A 22,679-nucleotide genomic window follows, 5' to 3' on the forward strand; every position below is an offset into this window, starting at 1 on the left:
TGGATTTCCGTTTCACGTGGGACTGCAGCCAAGCTATCTAGACTACTGTCAAGTATGATAATAAGCGTTAAGCGCACATCGACTTAGCGAGAATACGGGACAACAGCTTTAGCGGCGCATTTGACTCGGACAGCAGTGGCCGGTCAGCTGGTGCAGCTAGCCTGCAGTGGCGGGGACAGCTGCAGTTCACACGTAAAGAGAGGCGAGCAGAGGAGCAATACAGCTTCGAATGGCGTTTAATTTTTGAAAAGAATGAAATAATACACTGCAAATGTCCCACGATACGCTCCTTACAAGGGAACCTTCCCATCGCACCCCCCTCAGATTTAGTTATAAGTTGGCACACCGGATAGGCCTTGAAGAACTGAACACAGATCAACCGAGAAAACAGGAAGAAGTTGTGTGGAACTATGGAGAAAATAAGCAAAATATACAAATTTAGTAGTCCATGGGGAAGATAGGCAACATCCAGGAAAATAAGGGCTCAGGAGCGCCGTGGTCCCGTGGTTAGCTTGAACAAACGCGGAACGGAAGGTCCTTGGTTCAAGTCTTCCCTCGAGTGACAATTTTTTTATTTTCAGACAATCATCAAAGTTCAGGCACTCACACACAATCAACTTCGCTCTCCAGAATTCCAGGTCATGTTCAGATTTGCGTGGACATATGCAGGATTTGACTATCTACACACGGAAAAATTTGAAAACGTTAAAAACATATGTTTTGACGCACAGGAAAAACTGTGCGACTCTGAAACTCTTGCATTCATTTGTTGCAGTTTATGTGACAAACTCTTACGTTTTCATCACTTTTTTTGGGAGTGATTATCGCATCCACAAGAAAACCTAAATCGGGCAAGGTAGAAGAATCTTTTTACCCATTCGCCAAGTGTACAAGTTAGGTGGGTCGACAACAAATACCTGTCATGTGACGCTCATGCCGTCACCAGTGTCGTATAGAATAAAACAGACGTGTTTTCCTGTGGAGGAATCGGTTGACCTATGACCTTGCGATCAAATGTTTTCGGTTCCCATTGGACACGCACGTCCTTTCGTCTACTAATCGCACAGTTTTGCGGTGTGGTCGCAAAACACAGACACTAAACTTATTACAGTGAACAGAGACGTCAATGAACGAACGGACAGATCATAGCTTTACGAAAATAAAGAACGTAAACTTTTCACTCGAGTGAAGGCTTGAAGCAAGGGCCTCTCGTTCCGCAGCTGCTCACGCTAACCACGGGACCACGGCGCTCCTGGGCTTGATGTTACGTATCCTGCGCATGGACTACTCAGTTTGTATATTTTGCTTATTTTTTTTCATAGTTCCACACAACTTCTTCCTGTTTTCTCGATTGATCTGTGTTCAGTTCTTCAAGGCCTATCCACTGTGCCAACCTATAACTAAATCTGAGTGGGGTGCGATGGGGAGGCTCCCTTGTTAGACGTCTAGACGAAAACCGCAACACATTATCGTTTTTAGCTGACGTACTATTGTAATTAAAAACAAGAATAATGAAAATTCCTGACTTAACTACAAGGTAATTTTTTTGCCTAAGCTGTGTGTAACTTGAGAGAGTATTGAAGGATTTCAGCGTATAGTTAAATATTGAAGCCACTGGTCTGGTAATCTCTTAGCTCCTTCCTTATCCGAATCCGACAAATACACTTCAGCTCTGGGAGTGTCACCTGCTACGTTGATAATCAGCCCATCAACAAGAGAATCCACGAAGCCAACCAGGCGCAGTATTTTCTCTTTTTCCTTTATGAGGTGCCGTCCTGTATCCCGCCAGGTTTCGACAGTGACGAGTGGAAAAGCTGCGTGCTTTAGTTCCAGTACGTCTGTCGGCTTAACAGTCTTGTTACTTCTTGGGCCAAATCCCGCAGCTTGGGTCCAGATCAGTTCTGTTGGGTTCATATTGTAACGGTACACCAGCAAATGTAAAAATGCAGCATTTGTATATGGTGTGCTCGATGCTGTGAAAATGATTGTTTTTCATGTTTCTACAATACTTATCTACCTCTGTGTTATAAAACGACGGACATAGTCCAAATAAAGAGGATTTGCTTTCTCATTTTTGGTTTAAAAAATTAAATTGTTATCTCTTCTAATTTAAAGAACTTTTATGGAGAGTTTTTCATACAACATCGATAATTAAGAATTTGTATTTGAAATGCAAACGGGACTTTCATGGTCAATATGTAATTATAAACAAGATGTGCGTCATTCATAAAAAAATGATGATGAGTTTTATAACTAAGAGATGTAGGTATTTCACATTGAACGAGAAAAAAAAAAAGATAATTGGGAGATTCGAACCAATGTGCGTATAGCAGCGTACGGCTCACATTCCATTACGCTACCTGTTTTTTTTCTCATTTTGTTCGCTAATGTTCGTTGCCTTTGTTCGGGGCGGACGTCCCACAACACCCGCAGAAGTTCCTTGTTGATCCATTTACTCAGTTTTTTTTGTTACGGAGAGCTGCTAACCCTCCGACCGAACACGCTGAGATACCGTGCCGGCTTACCGGTTGCGCTACACGTTCGATGCAGATTTGTTCATAAACCGCCTTATACGGGGTGTTACAAAAAGGTACGGCCAAACTTTCAGGAAACATTCCTCAAACACAAATAAAGAAAAAGATGTTATGTAGACATGTGTCCGGAAACGCTTAATTTCCATGTTAGAGCTCATTTTAGTTTCGTCAGTATGTACTGTACTTCCTGGATTCACCGCCATTTGGCCCAATTGAAGGAAGGTAATGTTGACTTCGGTGCTTGTGTTGACATGCGACTCATTGCTCTACAGTACTAGCATCGAGCACATCAGTACGTAGCCGGCCGAAGTGGCCGTGCGGTTAAAGGCGCTGCAGTCTGGAACCGCAAGACCGCTACGGTCGCAGGTTCGAATCCTGCCTCGGGCATTGTTGTTTGTGATGTCCTTAGGTTAGTTAGGTTTAACTAGTTCTAGGTTCTAGGGGACTAATGACCTCAGCAGTTGAGTCCCATAGTGCTCAGAGCCATTAACATCAGTACGTAGCATCAAAAGGTTAGTGTTCATCATGAACGTGGTTTTGCAGTCAGTGCAATGTTTACAAATGCGGAGTTGGCAGATGCCCATCTGATGTATGGATTAGCACGGGGCAATAGCCGTGGCACGGTACGTTTGTATCCAGACAGATTTCCAGAACGAAGGTGTCCCGACAGGAAGACGTTCGAAGCAATTGATCGGCGTCTTAGGGAGCACGGAACATTCCAGCCTATGACTCGCGACTGGGGAAGACCTACAACGACGAGGACACCTGCAATGGACGAGGAAATTCTTCGTGCAGTTGACGATAACCCTAATGTCAGCGTCAGAGAAGTTGCTGCTGTACAAGGTAACGTTGACCACGTCACTGTATGGAGAGTGCTACGGGAGAACCAGTTGTTTCCGTACCGTGTACAGCGTGTGCAGGCACTATCAGCAGCTGATTGGCCTCCACGGGTACACTTCTGCGAATGGTTCATCCAACAATGTGTCAATCCTCATTTCAGTGCAAATGTTCTCTTTACGCATGAGGCTTCATTCCAACGTGATGAAATTGTAAATTTTCAGCATGTGTGGGCTGACGAGAATCCGCACGCAATTGTGCAATCACGTCAGCAACACAGATTTTCTGTGAACGTTTGGGCAGGCATTGTTGGTGATGTCTCGATTGGGCCCCATGTTCGGGATACTCTACATGTGCTGCTAGAACATGTGCCTTTACAAGTACGACACAACATGTGGTTCATGCACGATGGAGCTCCTGCACATTTCAGTCGAAGTGTTCGTATGCTTCTCAACAACAGATTCGGCGACCGACGGATTGGTAGAGGCGGACCAATTCCGTGGCCTCCACGCTCTCCTGACCTCAGCCCTCTTGACTTTCATTTATGGGGGCATTTGAAAGCTCTCTTCTACGCAACCCCGGTACCAAATGTAGAGACTCTTCGTGCTCGTATTGTGGACGGCTGTGATACAATACGCCATTCTCCAGGGCTGCGTCAGCGCATCAGGGATTCCATGCGACGGAGGGTGGATGCACGTATCCTCGCTAACGGAGGACATTTTGAACATTTCCTGTAACAAAGTGTTTGAATTCACGCTGGTACGTTCTGTTGCTGTGTGTTTCCACTCCATGACTAATGTGATTTGAAGAGAAGTAATAAAATGAGCTGTAACATGGAATGTAAGCATTTCCGGACAAATGTCCACATAACATATTTTCTTTCTTTGTGTGTGAGGAATGTTTCCTGAAAGTTTGGCCGTACCTTTTTGTAACACCCTGTATACAACGCTGGGAATATTTCAAAGCCGATTATCTCCGTAAATTTATGAAAAACATTAAGAACAACCTTTTTCTAGGCACTTTTTAACCGTGTTGCAAGCGTGTGTTTCACTCCGGAACAGGAGGCAGAATCCGCCATTTTCAGACTGCGCATGTACAGCGCGACAATCGGAGCATAACGCTGCAGATTTTTGAAATAAAAACTACGGAGCTATAGCGTGATGAAGAAAAACGTTGATGGCCGTTAATACATTTTAATATCTTAAAGAGAGATTCAACGCAACTTGGTAATAACGTATCTAATACACTCCTGGAAATGGAAAAAAGAACACATTGACACCGGTGTGTCAGACCCACCATACTTGCTCCGGACACTGCGAGAGGGCTGTACAAGCAATGATCACACGCACGGCACAGCGGACACACCAGGACCCGCGGTGTTGGCCGTCGAATGGCGCTAGCTGCGCAGCATTTGTGCACCGCCGCCGTCAGTGTCAGCCAGTTTGCCGTGGCATACGGAGCTCCATCGCAGTCTTTAACACTGGTAGCATGCTGCGACAGCGTGGACGTGAACCGTATGTGCAGTTGACGGACAGTGAGCAAGGGCGTATAGTGGGCATGCGGGAGGCCGGGTGGACGTACCGCCGAATTGCTCAACACGTGGGGCGCGAGGTCTCCACAGTACATCGATGTTGTCGCCAGTGGTCGGCGGAAGGTGCACGTGCCCGTCGACCTGGGACCGGACCGCAGCGACGCACGGATGCACGCCAAGACCGTAGGATCCTACGCAGTGCCGTAGGGGACCGCACCGCCACTTCCCAGCAAATTAGGGACACTGTTGCTCCTGGGGTATCGGCGAGGACCATTCGCAACCGTCTCCATGAAGCTGGGCTACGGTCCCGCACACCGTTAGGCCGTCTTCCGCTCACGCCCCAACATCGTGCAGCCCGCCTCCAGTGGTGTCGCGACAGGCGTGAATGGAGGGACGAATGGAGACGTGTCGTCTTTAGCGATGAGAGTCGCTTCTGCCTCGGTGCCAATGATGGTCGTATGCGTGTTTGGCGCCGTGCAGGTGAGCGCCACAATCAGGACTGCATACGACCGAGGCACACAGGGCCAGCACCCGGCATCATGGTGTGGGGAGCGATCTCCTACACTGGCCGTACACCACTGGTGATCGTCGAGGGGACACTGAATAGTGCACGGTACATCCAAACCGTCATCGAACCCATCGTTCTACCATTCCTAGACCGGCAAGGGAACTTGCTGTTCCAACAGGACAATGCACGTCCGCATGTATCCCGTGCCACCCAACGTGCTCTAGAAGGTGTAAGTCAACTACCCTGGCCAGCAAGATCTCCGGATCTGTCCCCCACTGAGCATGTTTGGGACTGGATGAAGCGTCGTCTCACGCGGTCTGCACGTCCAGCACGAACGCTGGTCCAACTGAGGCGCCAGGTGGAAATGGCATGGGAAGCCGTTCCACAGGACTACATCCAGCATCTCTACGATCGTCTCCATGGGAGAATAGCAGCCTGCATTGCTGCGAAAGGTGGATATACACTGTACTAGTGCCGACATTGTGCATGCTCTGTTGCCTGTGTCTATGTGCCTGTGGTTCTGTCGGTGTGATCATGTGATGTATCTGACCCCAGGAATGTGTCAATAAAGTTTCCCCTTCCTGGGACAATGAATTCACGGTGTTCTTATTTCAATTTCCAGGAGTGTACATAAGTAGGACCTACTTCCGAGAGCGTAACAACACCAGTGTACGTCGTGTGCTACGGCTTCTGACCAATCATCGCGTTTGTGTTTGTTTACATCAGGTTTATTCTAACGATGAACGGATTATACCAGAGAATTAATTTCTCAAGTTTATCATTACGCTTTGAATGCCTCGACGTGCCTCACCTCTGTGTCCGGGGCTGAGCAGGTGTTGTGGCTGGGCGTGCCGCTGCTTCCGGATGGCGCCGTGGCCCTGTCCGGGCACCAGGAGGAGTGAAGCCGGTGGGCTCTGGCCCAGGACCGGGGAGCCACCGGTGGTGGCAGGTCCGGCTGCAGCCGGCGACGACCTGGGCGTGGGCGTGACGCTGCGCGAGGCCAGCACCGTGTCTGTGCCCCGGCTGGAGCTGAGGGTCAGGTTGGGCAGCGACTGGCCCAGCCCCGACTGGAAGCTGGGCGGCTGCAGCAGGCACAGCGAGCTGGGAGTCGGCGACAGCAGGCGGGACCTCCTGCGGTCCAGAGGGAAACATATCAGCCTGATAGCCAAATGTGTGAGGACCATGTTATCTGGTGGAGCGCCAAGGTTGGTATGATAGTTTAAGTAGTAAAAAGGGTAGAAGGGATGTCCCACAACAAGTATGTTCAAATGGCTGCCAAGTGGTGTGATGGGCAACAGGTGTTTCAGATTAAACAAGGCTACAATGCTGAATGGACCTACCCATACTGGACGATGGGATGATGAGATTGCTACTTCTATTTTGGCACCAAAAGTGCAAGGCAAACATCTTGGATGAAGGAAGGGTAAGTTCCAACTGGGTGTTCAGTGTTAGGTTGAGCGGAATGTGGTGCTACCCATTTGGAAGGTAGAGGGGTCTTATAGGTGTCGTTGTTTGGACAACACAGATGGCACAATTAGTCTACTGGCAAAAGAAATATTAATGGTTCAAATGCGTCTGAGCACTATGGGACTTAACATCTATGGTCATCAGTCCCCTAGAACTTAGAACTACTTAAACCTAACTAACCTAAGGACATCACACACATCCATGCCAGAGGCAGGATTCGAACCTGCGACCGTAGCGGTCACTAGGCACATAAGCAAGTGGTCCTACTAAAATTAGGAGATTGGGTGCTGTGGTATGTAGAATGGTTTTCATGGCAATGAGGGCAGATGGAAACTCTGGACCAAATACGAATGAGATTCAGCTGATTACCAAGTGTTTGGTTGCATAGAACACACACAAAGACAAAGCTGAAAGGCAGTGTGCGTGTGTGTGTGTGTGTGTGTGTGTGTGTGTGTGTGTGTGTGTGTGTGTGTGTGCAAAATTTCTCATTATGAGTAGGGAAGGAATTTACTTCCTTGTTCACTAGCTGAGAATCATTTCGTATTGAGCGGAGCTGGTCCTACACAAGCTGCAAGGCACGTTTGGTACAGCGGTTTAGGCAGCAAGGAGTACAGAAAAATCGTCCTGCTTGCTGAATGCTGTTTCGGGCAGCGGGTGGTCCAACAGGGAAAATAAGGTAAGAAAAAGCAGAGCTGAATATAAGAGTGTCTCCCAAGATTCTAGTAACAACTAAGGAATAGATTTATCTTCTTGGCGAACTGCTGAAAATTACACTAGTGGCCATTAAAATTCCTACACTACGAACATGACGTGCTACAGACGTGAAATTTAACCGACAGGAAGAAGATGCTACGATACGCAAATGATTAGCTTTTCAGAGCATTCACACGAGGTTGGCGCCGGTGGCGACACCTACAACGTGCTGACATGAGGAAAGTTTCCAACCGATTTCTCATACACAAACAGCAATTGACCGGCGCTGCCTGGTGAAACGTTGTTGTGATGCCTCGTGTAACGAGGAGAAATGCGTACCATCACCTTTCCGACTAGGATAAAGGTAGGATTGTAGCCTATCGCGATTACGGTTTATCGTATCGCGACATTGCTGCTCGCGTTGGTCGAGATCCAATGACTGTTAGCAGAATATGGAATCGGTGGGTTCAGGAGGGTAATACGAAACGCCGTGCTGGATCCCAACGGCCTCGTATCACTAGCAGTCGAAATGACAGGCATCTTATCCGCACGGTTGTAACGGATCGTGCAGTCACGTCTCGATCCCTGAGTCAACAGATGGGGACGTCTGCAAGACAACAACCATCTCCACGAACAGTTCGACGACGTTTGCAGCAGCATCGACTATCAGCTCGGAGACCATTGTTGCCCTTGACGCTGCGCCGGTCGGAGTGGCCGAGCGGTTCTAGGCGCTTCAGTCCGGAACCGCGCGACCGCTACGGTTGCAGGTTCGAATCCCGCCTCGGGCATGGATGTGTCTGATGTCCTTAGGTTAGTTAGGTTAAGTAGTTCTAAGTTCTAGGGGACTGATGACCTCCGATGTTAAGTCCCATAGTGCTCAGAGCCATTTGAACCATTTTTATTTTTTTTATTTTTATTTTTATTTATTTATTTATTTATTTATTTATTTTACGCTGCACCACAGACAGGAGCGCCTCCGATGGTGTACTGGACGACGAACTTGGGTGCACGAATGGCAAAACGTCATCTTTTCGGATGAATGCAGGTTCTGTTTACAGCATCATGATGGTCGCATCCGTGTTTGGCGACACTGCGGTGAACGCACATTGGAAGCGTGTATTCGTCATCGCCGCCTTTCTGGTTACAGAAAATGTTCGACTGCTGCCCTGGCCAGCACATTCTCCAGATCTCTCACCAACTGAAAACGTCTGGTCAATGGTGGCCGAGCAATTGGCTCGTCACAATACGCTAGTCACTACTCTTGATGAACTGTGGTATCGTGTTGAAGCTGCATGGGCAGCTGTACCTGTACACACCATCCGAGCTCTGTTTGACTCAATGCCCAGGCGTATCAAGGCCGTTATTACGGCCAGAGGTGGTGGTTCTGGGTACTGATTTCTCAGGATCTATGCACCCAAATTGCGTGAAAATGTAAGCTCATGTGAGTTGTAGTATAATATATTTGTCCAATGAATACCCGTTTATAATCTGCATTTCTTTTTGGTGTAGCAGTTTTAATGGCCAGTAGTGTATATTGAGGCTGCTATAATAGGTAGTAAAAAGAAGGAGACCCTAGTACAAGGAAGTTCAAATGGCTGCCAAATGGTATGAAGGGCAACAGGTGTTTCAGCATAAACAAGGGTATAGAGCTGAATGGCAGGGACTGATTGCTAAACTCCTCTAATAATTTGAGAATTGAGGTTTAGAATTTGCTTAGCTTCATATCGGTCAAGCTAGTCCTGCTCAAACTTGAAGGCAGGAGTCTGAGATAGCTATAGTGGTTTGGGTTCCAGGGACAAATGAAAGAAACTCCTTAGTGAAGCATGGTAGATAGATGTGTCACTGTATGTGTTTACTAGAGACACAGTTATGGCTGCAGCCTGCAAGGGCAGCGTCCTGAAATGGTATGTGCAGTTTCTAAGGAGGTATTATTGTGCCTGGCCAGGCAAGGTTGGTGTGGTAGATGACTACCTGAAACTTGGTGACTCCATGTTTCGTGCGGTAGCGTTCTCGTTTCCCACGCCCGGGTTCCCGGGTTCGATTCCCGACGGGGTCAGGGATTTTCTCTGCCTCGTGATGGCTGGGTGTTGTGTGCTGTCCTTCGGTTAGTTAGGTTTAAGTAGTTCTAAGTTCTAGGGGACTGATGACCATAGATGTTAAGTCCCATAGTGCTCAGAGCCATTTGAACCATTTGACTCCATGTTTCAGTGTGTCCAGCTCAGTCACCAGATAAGTTTGACTGAACATTTGTGGCATGCTTGAGGCTGAACGTGACAGCCCTAAATCGACAGTCCACTGCTGACCTCCAAAGGAATTTGCCCGACAATGCCAGGTATTACCATAAGCCATGTTGGTGAGCTATTTTACATCTCATACTTCCATGTGAGGCTGTCACACCACACAATGGCATTCTTAATGCCAGGTTGTTCTGGTTCCAGTGGGCAGCCTGGAGCCCACAGGCAGAGCTAGGTATGGGTGGGCAAACAGCTGATATGTGGGCAGTCTTGCAACCAGACCACACTCTATGTGACTGTTCTGCAGCACTCGATTGCATGTGGGCGATGTTGGACAAGTGGTTCATTGATGTGCAGAATGTGTACAATAGGGCTGTCTATATACACTCCTGGAAATGGAAAAAAGAACACATTGACACCGGTGTGTCAGACCCACCATATTTGCTCCGGACACTGCGAGAGGGCTGTACAAGCAATGATCACACGCACGGCACAGCGGACACACCAGGAACCGCGGTGTTGGCCGTCGAATGGCGCTAGCTGCGCGGCATTTGTGCACCGCCGCCGTCAGTGTCAGCCAGTTTGCCGTGGCATACGGAGCTCCATCGCAGTCTTTAACACTGGTAGCATGCCGCGACAGAGTGGACGTGAACCGTATGTGCAGTTGACGGACTTTGAGCGAGGGCGTATAGTGGGCATGCGGGAGGCCGGGTGGACGTACCGCCGAATTGCTCAAAACGTGGGGCGTGAGGTCTCCACAGTACATCGATGTTGTCGCCAGTGGTCGGCGGAAGGTGCACGTGCCCGTCGACCTGGGACCGGACCGCAGCGACGCACGGATGCACGCCAAGACCGTAGGATCCTACGCAGTGCCGTAGGGGACCGCACCGCCACTTCCCAGCAAATTAGGGACACTGTTGCTCCTGGGGTATCGGCGAGGACCATTCGCAACCGTCTCCGTGAAGCTGGGCTACGGTCCCGCACACCGTTAGGCCGTCTTCCACTCACGCCCCAACATCGTGCAGCCCGCCTCCAGTGGTGTCGCGACAGGCGTGAATGGAGGGACGAATGGAGACGTGTCGTCTTCAGCGATGCGAGTCGCTTCTGCCTTGGTGCCAATGATGGTCGTATGCGTGTTTGGCGCCGTGCAGGTGAGCGCCACAATCAGGACTGCATACGACCGAGCCACACAGGGCCAACACCCGGCATCATGGTGTGGGGAGCGATCTGCTACACTGGCCGTACACCACTGGTGATCGTCGAGGGGACACTGAATAGTGCACGGTACATCCAAACCGTCATCGAACCCATCGTTCTACCATTCCTAGACCGGCAAGGGAACTTGCTGTTCCAACAGGACAATGCACGTCCGCATGTATCCCGTGCCACCCAACGTGCTCTAGAAGGTGTAAGTCAACTACCCTGGCCAGCAAGATCTCCGGATCTGTCCCCCATTGAGCATGTTTGGGACTGGATGAAGCGTCGTCTCACGCGGTCTGCACGTCCAGCACGAACGCTGGTCCAACTGAGGCGCCAGGTGGAAATGGCATGGCAAGCCATTCCACAGGACTACTACCAGCATCTCTACGATCGTCTCCATGGGAGAATAGCAGCCTGCATTGCTGCGAAAGGTGGATATACACTGTACTAGTGCCGACATTGTGCATGCTCTGTTGCCTGTGTCTATGTGACTGTGGTTCTGTCAGTGTGATCATGTGATGTATCTGACCCCAGGAATGTGTCAATAAAGTTTCCCCTTCCTGGGACAATGAATTCACGGTGTTCTTATTTCAATTTCCAGGAGTGTATTTTAGTTGTGACTGCCCATGAGCTATGTTAGCGACAACCAGCATCCTATGGGGCAACGCTGGAACAGCCTGCTCTATCAAATGCCATGTGTGCTAGGGCTGCCTGCTGCCAAATGACCCTCAGTTCCACAGTCAGTTTTCCAGCATACCTTGTAACTTTACCACTGTGCCACATTGTTTCCACAGCACCTTTTAGTGTACACAAGTCTTATGTTTTCTCTACCTCAAATATCCCTTATCATATGGACAGATTTAGTATTAACCTGATGGTGTTGGTTCTACCATGACTGACCTGTCAGTCCTGGGTGAGGTGGCCTGCCTGGAGTCTCCAGTGGCTGTCGTGGAATGGGGCATCAGCAGGCCCTCGTCAGAGCTGACACTGGAGCCACGGTTGATGTCCACGCTGGCCTCACGAGACTGCGACTGGGATGCGCTGCTCAGCGAAGACGCCTCGTTCATCTCCAGTGAGCTGCTGCAAATGCAATGCATGATGTCAGGAAAAAGTCCTACGTCAACTTTTCTACTAACCAGCTAACATTACAACTCTACTGAGCCCTAAAGAGAATGGCGAAGGGGTGGATCAAAAAGTGCAGTAGGTCATTGGACTTCACGCAAATTTAACTCTGGTGATTTACAACATGGTATAGCCTGCATCTCGTGGTCGTGCGGTAGCGTTCTCGCTTCCCACGCCCGGGTTCCCGGGTTCGATTCCCGGCGGGGTTAGGGATTTTCTCTGCCTCGTGATGGCTGGGTGTTGTGTGATGTCCTTAGGTTAGTTAGGTTTAATTAGTTCTAAGTTCTAGGGGACTGATGACCATAGATGTTAAGTCCCGTAGTGCTCAGAGCCATTTGAACCATTTTTTGAACAACATGGTATAAACAAACCACCCCATTCTGACTTCCCCTTACACTTCACAACCTAACCCTTCTGACCACTTACTTATGACTCGATAGAAATACAGCATTAGTTGTGATGGGCTGTGAACAAGAAATCAGCCGGATACGGGAAATCGTTCAAGACAATGACATGTAAGTTTGTCTGGACAGCAGTGCTAGGGAATTTTGAATCTTTCAGTTCCCAGAGCTAATTGTATGTGACTAATAGCCTGCTCAAGTAAACAGTCACTGTACTAAACGAGATGAATTGTAGCTCTCTGAAGTATCTCGCCTTCATACAGTTGTCGGCCCAGACGAGAGTAACAACGTTTCTGAGCATTCAGTAGACACGACAAAATCTTCTGAGATATCTATATATCAACTTTTCGATAAACCGTCTGAGTGATAATGATTATGATGATGACTCGGAGGTTAAATATCGATTCTTTCGATAAATCGAAGTTTCAGAAAGTTGTTATTTCAGAAAGAAGGTTTCTACATTTGAGACAGGAATATGCTGTTATGTAAAACTGTTAAATGAAATGTCTGCCATTATTCGCAGTGGTCCACGTCTCACTACTAGATACCTTGCACTGATTGCTGAGATATCCACTGGAGGTGTTCGCACTCACACATCTAGAGTATATGCATGATGGTGCCACAGTTTCTTACTCTGGAGCAAAAGCAGAAACGTGTGTTGTGTGGCACTGTTGGCGAAGGTGTGTTACGGATGAGTGTGATGACGCATGACGGTCAAACACTATCTCTGGAGATGAAATGTGGGTATATTGTCGTGACCCATAAATGAACCGGGGATGCACAGAACAGCTGCAATATTGCGAGCCACCCTCGAAAGAAGTGCATACACTTAGTCTGCGACTAAGGATATGGTCGTCACATTCTTCGATTACAAAGGCAAGATGTACATACACAGCTTATCAAGATGCCCAACAGTCACTGCAGCATACCCAAAGTCAAGTTCTTACCCAACTGATGAGAGATCAGATTCCTGACAAGGGAACCTCCCCATCGCACCCCCCTCAGATTTAGTTATAAGTTGGCACGGGGATAGGACATGAAAAACTGAACACAGATCAATCGAGAAAATAGGAAGAAGTTGTATGGAACTATGAAAAAAAATAAGCAAAATATACAAACTGAGTAGTCCGTGTGCAAGATAAGCCACGTCAAGGTACGTGTACATTGAGGAGCACCGTCGTCACGTGGTTACCGCGAGCAGCTGCGGAACGGAAGGTCCCTGGTTCAATCCTCCCTCGAGTGAAAAGTTTTAATTTTTTATTTTCAGACAATTATCAAAGTTCATGCACTCAGACATGATCAACTTCGCTCTCCAAAATTCCAGGACATGTTCAGATTTGCTTGGGCACAGGGAAAAATGTGCGACTGTGAAACTGTTGCATTCATTTGTTGCAGTTTATGTGACAAACTCTTATGTTTTCATCACTTTTTTGGGAGTGATTATCACATCCACAAGAAAACCTAAATCGGGCAAGGTAGAAGAATCTTTCTACCCATTCGCCAAGTGTGCAAGTTAGGTGGGTCGACAACATATTCCTGTAATGTGACGCACATGCCGTCACCAGTGTCGTAAAGAATATATCAGACGTGTTTTCCTGGGGAGGAATCGGTTGACCTATGAATTTGCGATCAAATGTTTTCGGTTCCTATTGGAGAGGCACGTCCTTTCGCCTACTAACCGCACGGTTTTGCGGTGCGGTCGCAAAACACAGACACTAAACTTATTACAGTGAACAGAGACGTCAATGAATGAACGGTCAGATCGTAACTTTGCGAAAATAAAGTAAGTAAAATTTTTGTTTGAAGGAAGACTCGAACCAAGGACCTCTCGTTCCGCAGTTGATCACTCTAACCACGGGACCACGGCGCTCTTCAGCTTACATAGTCTTTGATGTTGCACATCTTACACTTGGACTACTCAGTTTGTATATTTTGCTTATTTTTTCATAATTCCACAAAACTTCTTCCTGTTTTCTCGATTGATCTGTGTTCAGTTTTTCAAGCCCTATCCACTGTGACAATTTATAACTAAATCTGAGGGGGGTGCGATCGGGAGGTTCCCTTGTGAGTAGAGGAAAGAACTTGTTGGTCAGTGCAAGCTTTTTGCGATAATGTCAGTTCCCAAGTTGCTCAAATTGCGATGAAGTTTTTGACCAGTAAAGGCATTTATACGTTTCCCATCCACCTCACAATTTTGACCTGGCACTCTGCAAAATTTTTGCTGTACCCAACAGCAAAAAAGAACCTTTAGGGATGTCACTTTGACAATGAAACTCTGGCAATGAAAGCTATTGAGGCGAATTTGAAATGCAAGACAAAGAATGGCCTTCATCACATTTTCCAGGAGTGGCAGTCAAGATGAGACAAGTGCACTGGATTGGGCGGGAATATGATGAAGGTAAAAAAAAGCCTCTTCATCTCTGCATAACTACTGGAACCTACATCAACTTGAACTGTTGAGTGTGTTCGTTTCTTGGTCTCCCAACACAGTTTTTACAATTACACTTCCCTCCATTACCAAAATGAAGATTTTTTTATGATTCAGAATTTGTCTTTTGAGCCCTTCTTTGAATCATGATGTGCCACAAATTTCTTTTCTCCTCAATTACAGTCAGTGCCTCCTCATTAGTTATTCTTTCTATTCATTTACTTTTCAGTGTTCTCTTACAGCATCACATTTCATAAGCTTCTATTCACTTTTTCTCTGAACTGTTAGTCATCGACGTTTCACTTCTGCACAAGGCTATACTCCATAAAATACCTACCATTTAAATTAAAATACCATGTTGTCAAATTTCTCTTTTTGGGAAATGCTTTTCTTACTGTATTAGTCTTCATTTTGTATCCATTCTATTTCAGCCATCATGAGTTATTTTAATGCCCACATAGAAAAAATCATCTGTTACTTTCGGTATCTCATTTCCTTACCTAATTCCGTGAGAATTGCGTAATGCAATTTGTCTACATTCCATTATCTTGTTTTACTTTTACGGATGTTTGTCTTACAACCTATTTTCAAGACACTATCCATTCCTTCCATCTGTTCCGTCGAGCCCTTTGTCATCTCTGATGGAATAACGTCATAGGCAAACCTCAAAAATTTTATTTATTCTCCCTGAACTGTAATTTGGTTTCCACATTTCTCCTTCGCGTCTTTTACTGCTTAATCAACGTACTGTCTGCATTACACTGGGAATAGCCGACAACCCTTCCCTTTCATCCCCCCCCCCCCGACTCTTATGCAGTCGTGTTTCTACGAGTGTTGTTTTTTAAGTAAGGACCGTTCGCGCATATAGTCCCGTAGTTCGCGCGGACGCCGCAGCAAGCCACCGCGCCACTTGCCGGCATCCTTCCCGTTCACACTAATGCAAGTTGCAGCTCTGTAGCTGACGTGTACGCATCGCTGTGCTACTTTATAATGTTTACGATTATTGAATCGCCCGCCGCGTGTGAGATACGGTCAGTGATACGTTTTTTGACCGCGAGAAGCCTATCAGCTGCAGAAATTCATCGTCAGTTAAGGGAAGTTTATGGCTCGAGTGCATGAGTGAAGGTAAAGTGCGTCAATGGGTTAGAGAGTTTAAAAATGGCCGTCGAAACGTCCGTGACGAAGAACGCTCAGGCCGGCCCTCCGTGATCACTAATGATTTGGTGGCTGCAGTCGAAACAAAGATTCGTGAGGACAGAAGATTCACAATTTCCACTCTTTCTTTGGAATTTCCACAAGTTTCAAGATCGGTTTTGTACAAAATTGTGTCTGAAAACCTAAACTTTAAGAAACTGTGTTCTCGGTGGGTACCCAGACTCCTCACAGAGGACCACAAAGGGAAGAGATTTGCACACTTCATTGGACTTTTTGATTCGTTACGAGGAAGAAGGGGATGACATGTTGAGTCATGTTGGGTATACCATATCACTCCCGAAAGCAAGCGACAATCGATGGAATGACGACACACAACCTCACCTGTCAAGGTCAAAGCCAAACAGACGCTGTCAAAGCGCAAGATTATGGCAACTGTGTTCTGGGACAGGCGCGGTGTTTTGCTAGCGGACTTCATGCCACGAGGAACGACAATCAACTCAGATGCCTACTGTGCAACTCTAAAGAAGCTCCGCAGACCAATTCAAAACAAAAGGCGCGGCATGCTGACAAAAGGAGTTTTGCTCCTGCACGATAACGCTAGGTCTCACACCTCTCAAAAGACTCGGGATTTGATTGATTCTTTTGGCTGGGAAGTTTTGGACCGTGCACCATACAGCCCCGACCTTGCTCCTAGCGATTTTCACCTTCTCCGGTACCTGAAACACCATCTTGGCGGGCAGCGCTTCAATGACGACGGTGAAGTGAAAGCGGCCGTGAACTCTCGGCTGTCGGAGCAGGCGGCCGAATTCTTTGAAGAGGGAATTAAAAACTTAGTTGTACGGTATGACAAGTGCTTAAACAAGGCAACTATGTAGAAAAACAGGTAAAAGTGTGTAGAATCAGAAAATAAAAGGTTTTTTACAAAAGTATTTGTATCTTTTTTTTAAAACGAAAACGGCCCTTACTTAAAAAACAACCCTCGTATATGAGCTGTATTTTAAGGCTACTACCATCATAATTTTGAAGTGTGTACTCCAGTCAACAATGCAAAAAGTTTTCTCTAAATCTACAAATGCTATGCATGTAGGTTTAGATTTCTCCACTGTATCTTCCAAGTCCAGTCATTAGGATTTCCTCGCATTTCCCTACTGAACGAAGAGGCGAACTGGTTAGCACACTGGACACGCATTCAGGAAGACAACAGTTCAAACGCGCATCCAGTCATCCTGATATACACTCCTGGAAATTGAAATAATAACACCGTGAATTCATTGTCCCAGGAAGGGGAAACTTTATTGACACATTCCTGTGGTCAGATACATCACATGATCACACTGACAGAACCACAGGCACATAGACACAGGCAACAGAGCATGCACAATGTCGGCACTAGTACAGTGTATATCCACCTTTCCCAGCAATGCAGGCTGCTATTCTCCCATGGAGACGATCGTAGAGATGCTGGATGTAGTCCTGTGGAACGGCTTGCCATGCCATTTCCACCTGGCGCCTCAGTTGGACCAGCGTTCGTGCTGGACGTGCAGACCGCGTGGACGACGCTTCATCCAGTCCCAAACATGCTCAATGGGGGACAGATCCGGAGATCTTGCTGGCCAGGGTAGTTGACTTACACCTTCTAGAGCACGTTGGGTGGCACGGGATACATGCGGACGTGCATTGTCCTGTTGGAACAGCAAGTTCCCTTGCCGGTCTAGGAATGGTAGAACGATGGGTTCGATGACGGTTTGGATGTACCGTGCACTATTCAGTGTCCCCTCGACGATCACCAGTGGTGTACGGCCAGTGTAGGAGATCATTCCCCACACCATGATGCCGGGTGTTGGCCCTGTGTGCCTCGGTCGTATGCAGTCCTGATTGTGGCGCTCACCTGCACGGCGCCAAACACGCATACGACCATCATTGGCACCAAGGCAGAAGCGACTCTCATCGCTGACGACGACACGTCTCCATTCGTCCCTCCATTCATGCCTGTCGCGACACCACTGGAGGCGGGCTGCACGATGTTGGGGCGTGAGTGGAAGACGGCCTAACGGTGTGTGGGACCGTAGCCCAGCTTCATGGAGACGGTTGCGAATGGTCCTCGCCGATACCCCAGGAGCAACAGTGTCCCTAATTTGCTGGGAAGTGGCGGTGCGGTCCCCTACGGCACTGCGTAGGATCCTACGGTCTTGGCGTGCATCCGTGCGTCGCTGCGGTCCGGTCCCAGGTCGACGGGCACGTGCACCTTCCGCCGACCACTGGCGACAACATCGATGTACTGTGGAGACCTCACGTCCCATGTCTCGAGCAATTCGGCGGTACGTCCACCCGGCCTCCCGCATGCCCACTATACGCCCTCGCTCAAAGTCCGTCAACTGCACATACGGTTCACGTCCACGCTGTCGCGGCATGCTACCAGTGTTAAAGACTGCGATGGAGCTCCGTATGCCACGGCAAACCGGCTGACACTGACGGCGGCGGTGCACAAATGCTGCGCAGCTAGCGCCATTCGACGGCCAACTCCGCGGTTCCTGGTGTGTCCGCTGTGCCGTGCGTGTGATCATTGCTTGTACAGCCCTCTCGCAGTGTCCGGAGCAAGTATGGTGGGTCTGACACACCGGTGTCAATGTGTTCTTTTTTCCATTTCCAGGAGTGTAGGTTTTGTGTGATTTCCCTAAATCGCTTCAGAAAAGTGCTGGGATAGTTCCTTCCAAACGGCATCCTTCCCTAAACTGACGGGACCAATGATCTCGCTGTTTGGTCCCCTCTCCCAAATCAACCAGTCAACCATGTTTCCGGAACCCAAAGTGATCTGCCCTGAGGTCGGACACCAGCAGTGTTTTCATTGTTCTGAATGAACGTGGCATACAAATCAGAATGGCTTTTACATGATCAGCTCTCCCACCGCATGTATGGACACTGATATGTCACATATACATTGCAAGGACAGGTCTAGAAGCAGCTTCAGCTGTACCACAGGGAAGTGTGAAACGACCCTTACTGTTCGTATTGTATATTAAAAACATTGCAGTCTTATCTTGTAAGTAACCTCAGACTTCCTGCAGATAATGGAGTTATGCATAAAGAAGTACTTTCTGAAAAAGTCTGCACAAATATTCAGTCAGATCTTGATAAGATTTCATACTGGTGTAACGTTGGTAACTTTCAGTAAATGTTGAAAAATGTAAAATCATGCACTTCACACAATGATTTATGTAGTACTCTGTGACTACAATACCAACAAGTCTCAGTTGGATTCAATCAACTCATACAAAAACTTGAGTCTAGAAATTTGTAGGGATATGAAATGGAATGGTTATATAGTGAAATAGGTGACATAATTGGTAGAGCACTAGAGAAATGCAATCATACATATGAAGACAGTAACTGTTCTTGAAAGAACAGAATACTGTTGATGACCGTGCAGCTTTTCCCTGGAATAAATGATGACTAGCTGAAACAGTCAGCTGCCGACAGGTGTTATTGATACACCTCGATGTGGACAGCTGAAAATGTGTGCCCCGACAGGGACTAGAATGCAATCAGTTTACAAAGGAGATTGCTGACAAAACTGCGATCCATCTGAGAATACTGGTCATGTGTGTGATATCCTTACCTAATAGGACTAACAAGGACTATTGAATGTCCACAGAAAAGGGCAGCATGAATGGTCGCTGTTTAGTTGACCTTTTGGAGAGTGTCTCAGAAATACTGGAGAAGCTGACCTGGCAGACACTTGAGGATAGAGACAAACTATAATGTGAAAGCTTACTTACAAAGTTCCAGGAACTGGCTTTAAATAGTTACTCTAGGAATAGACTACAGTCCCATACACATTGCCCCCATAGGTACCATCAGGGCAAGACATACTAATTACAGAGGTTCATAATTTAAGCAGTCATTCTATCCGTGCTCCCTACGTGAATCCAGAGAATGGATGTAGATGTACACTACTAGAAATTAAAATTGCTACACCAGGAACAAATGCAGATGATAAACGGGCATTCATTCGACAAATATATTATACTAGAACTGACATGTTATTACATTTTCACGCAATTTGGGTGCATAGATCCTGAGAAATCAGTACCCAGAACAACCACCTCTGGCCGTAATAGCGGCCTCGACACGCCTGGGCATAGAGTCGAACAAAGCTCGGATGGTGTGTACAGGTACAGCTGCCCATGCAGCTTCAACAAGTTACCACAGCTCATCAAGAGTAGTGACTGGCGTATTGTGACGAGCCAGTTGCTCGGCCATAATTGACCAGACGTTTTCAATTGGTGAGAGATCTGGAGAATGTGCTGGCCAGGGCAGCAGTCGAACATTTTCTGTGTCCAGAAAGGCCCGTACACGACCTGCAACACCCGGTCGTGCATTATCCTGCTGAAATGTAGGGTTTCGCAGGTATCGAATGAAGGGTAGGGCCACGGGTAGTAACACCTCTGAAATGTAACGTCCACTGTTCAAAGTGCCGTCAATGCGAACAAGAGGTGACCGAGACATGTAACCAATGGCACCCCATACAATCACGCCGTGTGATACGCCAGCATGGCGATGACGAACACACGCTTCCGATGTGCGTTCACTGCGATGTCGCCAAACACGGATGCGACCGTCGTGCTGCTGTAAACAGAACCTGGATTCATCCGAAAAAATGACGTTTTGCCATTCGTGCACCCAGGTTCGTCATCGAGTTCACCATCGCAGGTGCTCCTTTCTGTGATGCAGTGTCAAGGGTACTGCGGCCACGGTCTCCGAGCTGATAGTCGATCATGCTGCAAACGTCGTCGAACAGTTCGTGCAGATGGTTTTTGTCTAGCAAACGTCCCCATCTGCTGACTCAGGGATCGAGACGTGGCTGCACGATCCTTTACAGCCGTGTGGATAAGATGCCTGTCATCTCGACTGCTAGTGATACGAGGCCGTTGGGATCCAGCACGGCGTTCCGTATTACCCTCCTGAACCCACCGATTCCATATTCTGCTAACAGTCATTGGATCTCGACCAACGCGAGCAGTAATGTCGCGATACGATAAACCGCAATCGCGATAGGCTACAATCCGACTTTTATCAAAGTCGGAAACGTGATGGTACGCATTTCTCCTCTTTACACGAGGCATGACAACAAAGTTTCACCAGGCAACGCCGGTCAAGTGCTGTTTGTGTATGTGAAATCGGTTGGAAACTTTGCTCATGTCAGCACGTTGTAGGTGTCGCCACCGGCGCCAACCTTGTGTGAATGCTATGAAAAGCTAATCATTTGCGCGTCACAGCATCTTCTTCCTGTTGGTTAAATTTCGCGTCTGTAGCACGTCACCTTCGTGGTGTAGCAATTTTAAGCGCCAGTTGTGTAGATATATCAGAGAAATTTATTGATATTGTGGATACATTAACAGTGTGACACACTGATGCAAGAATTTCAATATCACACTGAGATGACAAAAGTCGTGAGATAGTGGCACATATACAGATGGCGGTAGTTTAGCGTTCACGACGTATAAAAGGGCAGTGCATTGGTTGAGTGCAGTACATTGTGCTCAGGCAATTCATTGGAAAGGTTTCCGACGTGCTTGTGGCCAGACGGCGACAATTAATAGTCTTTTAACGCAGAATAATAGTTGGAAGTAGACGCATGGGGCATTCCATTTCAGAATTTGTTAGAGAATTCAGTATTCTGAGATCCACAGTGTTAAGATTGTGCCGATAGTATAAATTTCAGGCATTACCTCTCACCAGGGACAACGCACTGGCCGACGGCCTTCACTTAACGACCGAAAGCAGCAGTGTTAGCGTAGAGTCGTCAGTGCTAACAGACAAGCAACACTGCCTGGAATAACCGCAGAAATTACTATTGGATGTACGACTAACGTAGCAGGATGCGAGTGAGTTTGCTAACAGCACGACATTGTGTGCAGAGCCTCTCCGCTGATCGTGATTATATCAGTTGCACCCTAGACGACTAGTAAACTGTGCTCTGGTCAGATGAGTCCCAATTTCAGTTGGTAAGAGCTGATGGTAGGATTCGAGTGGGGCACAGGCCCCACAGACCCAGGTTGACAACAAGGTACTGTGCAAACCAATGATGCCTCCATAATGATGTAGGCTGTGTTTTCATGCAGTGGACCAAATACCCCAGCCCAGCTGAACAAGTCGTTGATTGGAAATGGTTATGTTTGGCTACTTGTTCACAAACAGTAATGGAAGTTTCATGCGCCATGTCACCGGGTCAGTACTGTTCACTCGTGCGGTTCTAGACACTGCAGTCCAGAACCGCGGGGCTGCTACAGTCGCAGGTTCGAATCCTGCCTCGGGCATGGATGTGTGTGATGTCCTTAGGTTAGTTAGGTTTAAGTAGTTCTAAGTTCTAGGGGACTGATGACGTAAGATGTTCAGTCCCATAGTGCTCAGAGCCATTTGAACCATTTTAGTATTGTTCACAACTACTTTGAAGAACATTCTGGACAATTCGAGCAAATGATTTGGCCATCCAGACCCCCCTGACATGAATCCCATTGGAGATTATGGAAAGTCAGTTCCTGCACAAAAACCTGCACTGGCAACAGTTC

General features: G+C 47.5%; 1 protein-coding gene across 1 annotated transcript in view; it reads right to left on the reverse strand.

The window, feature by feature from the left end:
• LOC126212700 (pleckstrin homology domain-containing family G member 5) overlaps nucleotides 1–22,679 on the reverse strand; it is an 870,566-nt gene that overhangs the window by 47,090 nt on the left and 800,797 nt on the right. Inside the window, exons 15-16 of the mRNA XM_049940115.1 lie at nucleotides 11,905–12,084; nucleotides 6,222–6,541 (exon numbers count right to left, since the gene is read on the reverse strand). Coding sequence (XP_049796072.1) covers nucleotides 6,222–6,541; nucleotides 11,905–12,084 — 500 coding nt within the window. The remainder of the gene's footprint in view (nucleotides 1–6,221; nucleotides 6,542–11,904; nucleotides 12,085–22,679) is intronic.

This window comes from Schistocerca nitens, chromosome 11 (assembly GCF_023898315.1).
Source record: "Schistocerca nitens isolate TAMUIC-IGC-003100 chromosome 11, iqSchNite1.1, whole genome shotgun sequence".
NCBI classification, from domain to species: Eukaryota; Metazoa; Arthropoda; class Insecta; order Orthoptera; family Acrididae; genus Schistocerca; species Schistocerca nitens.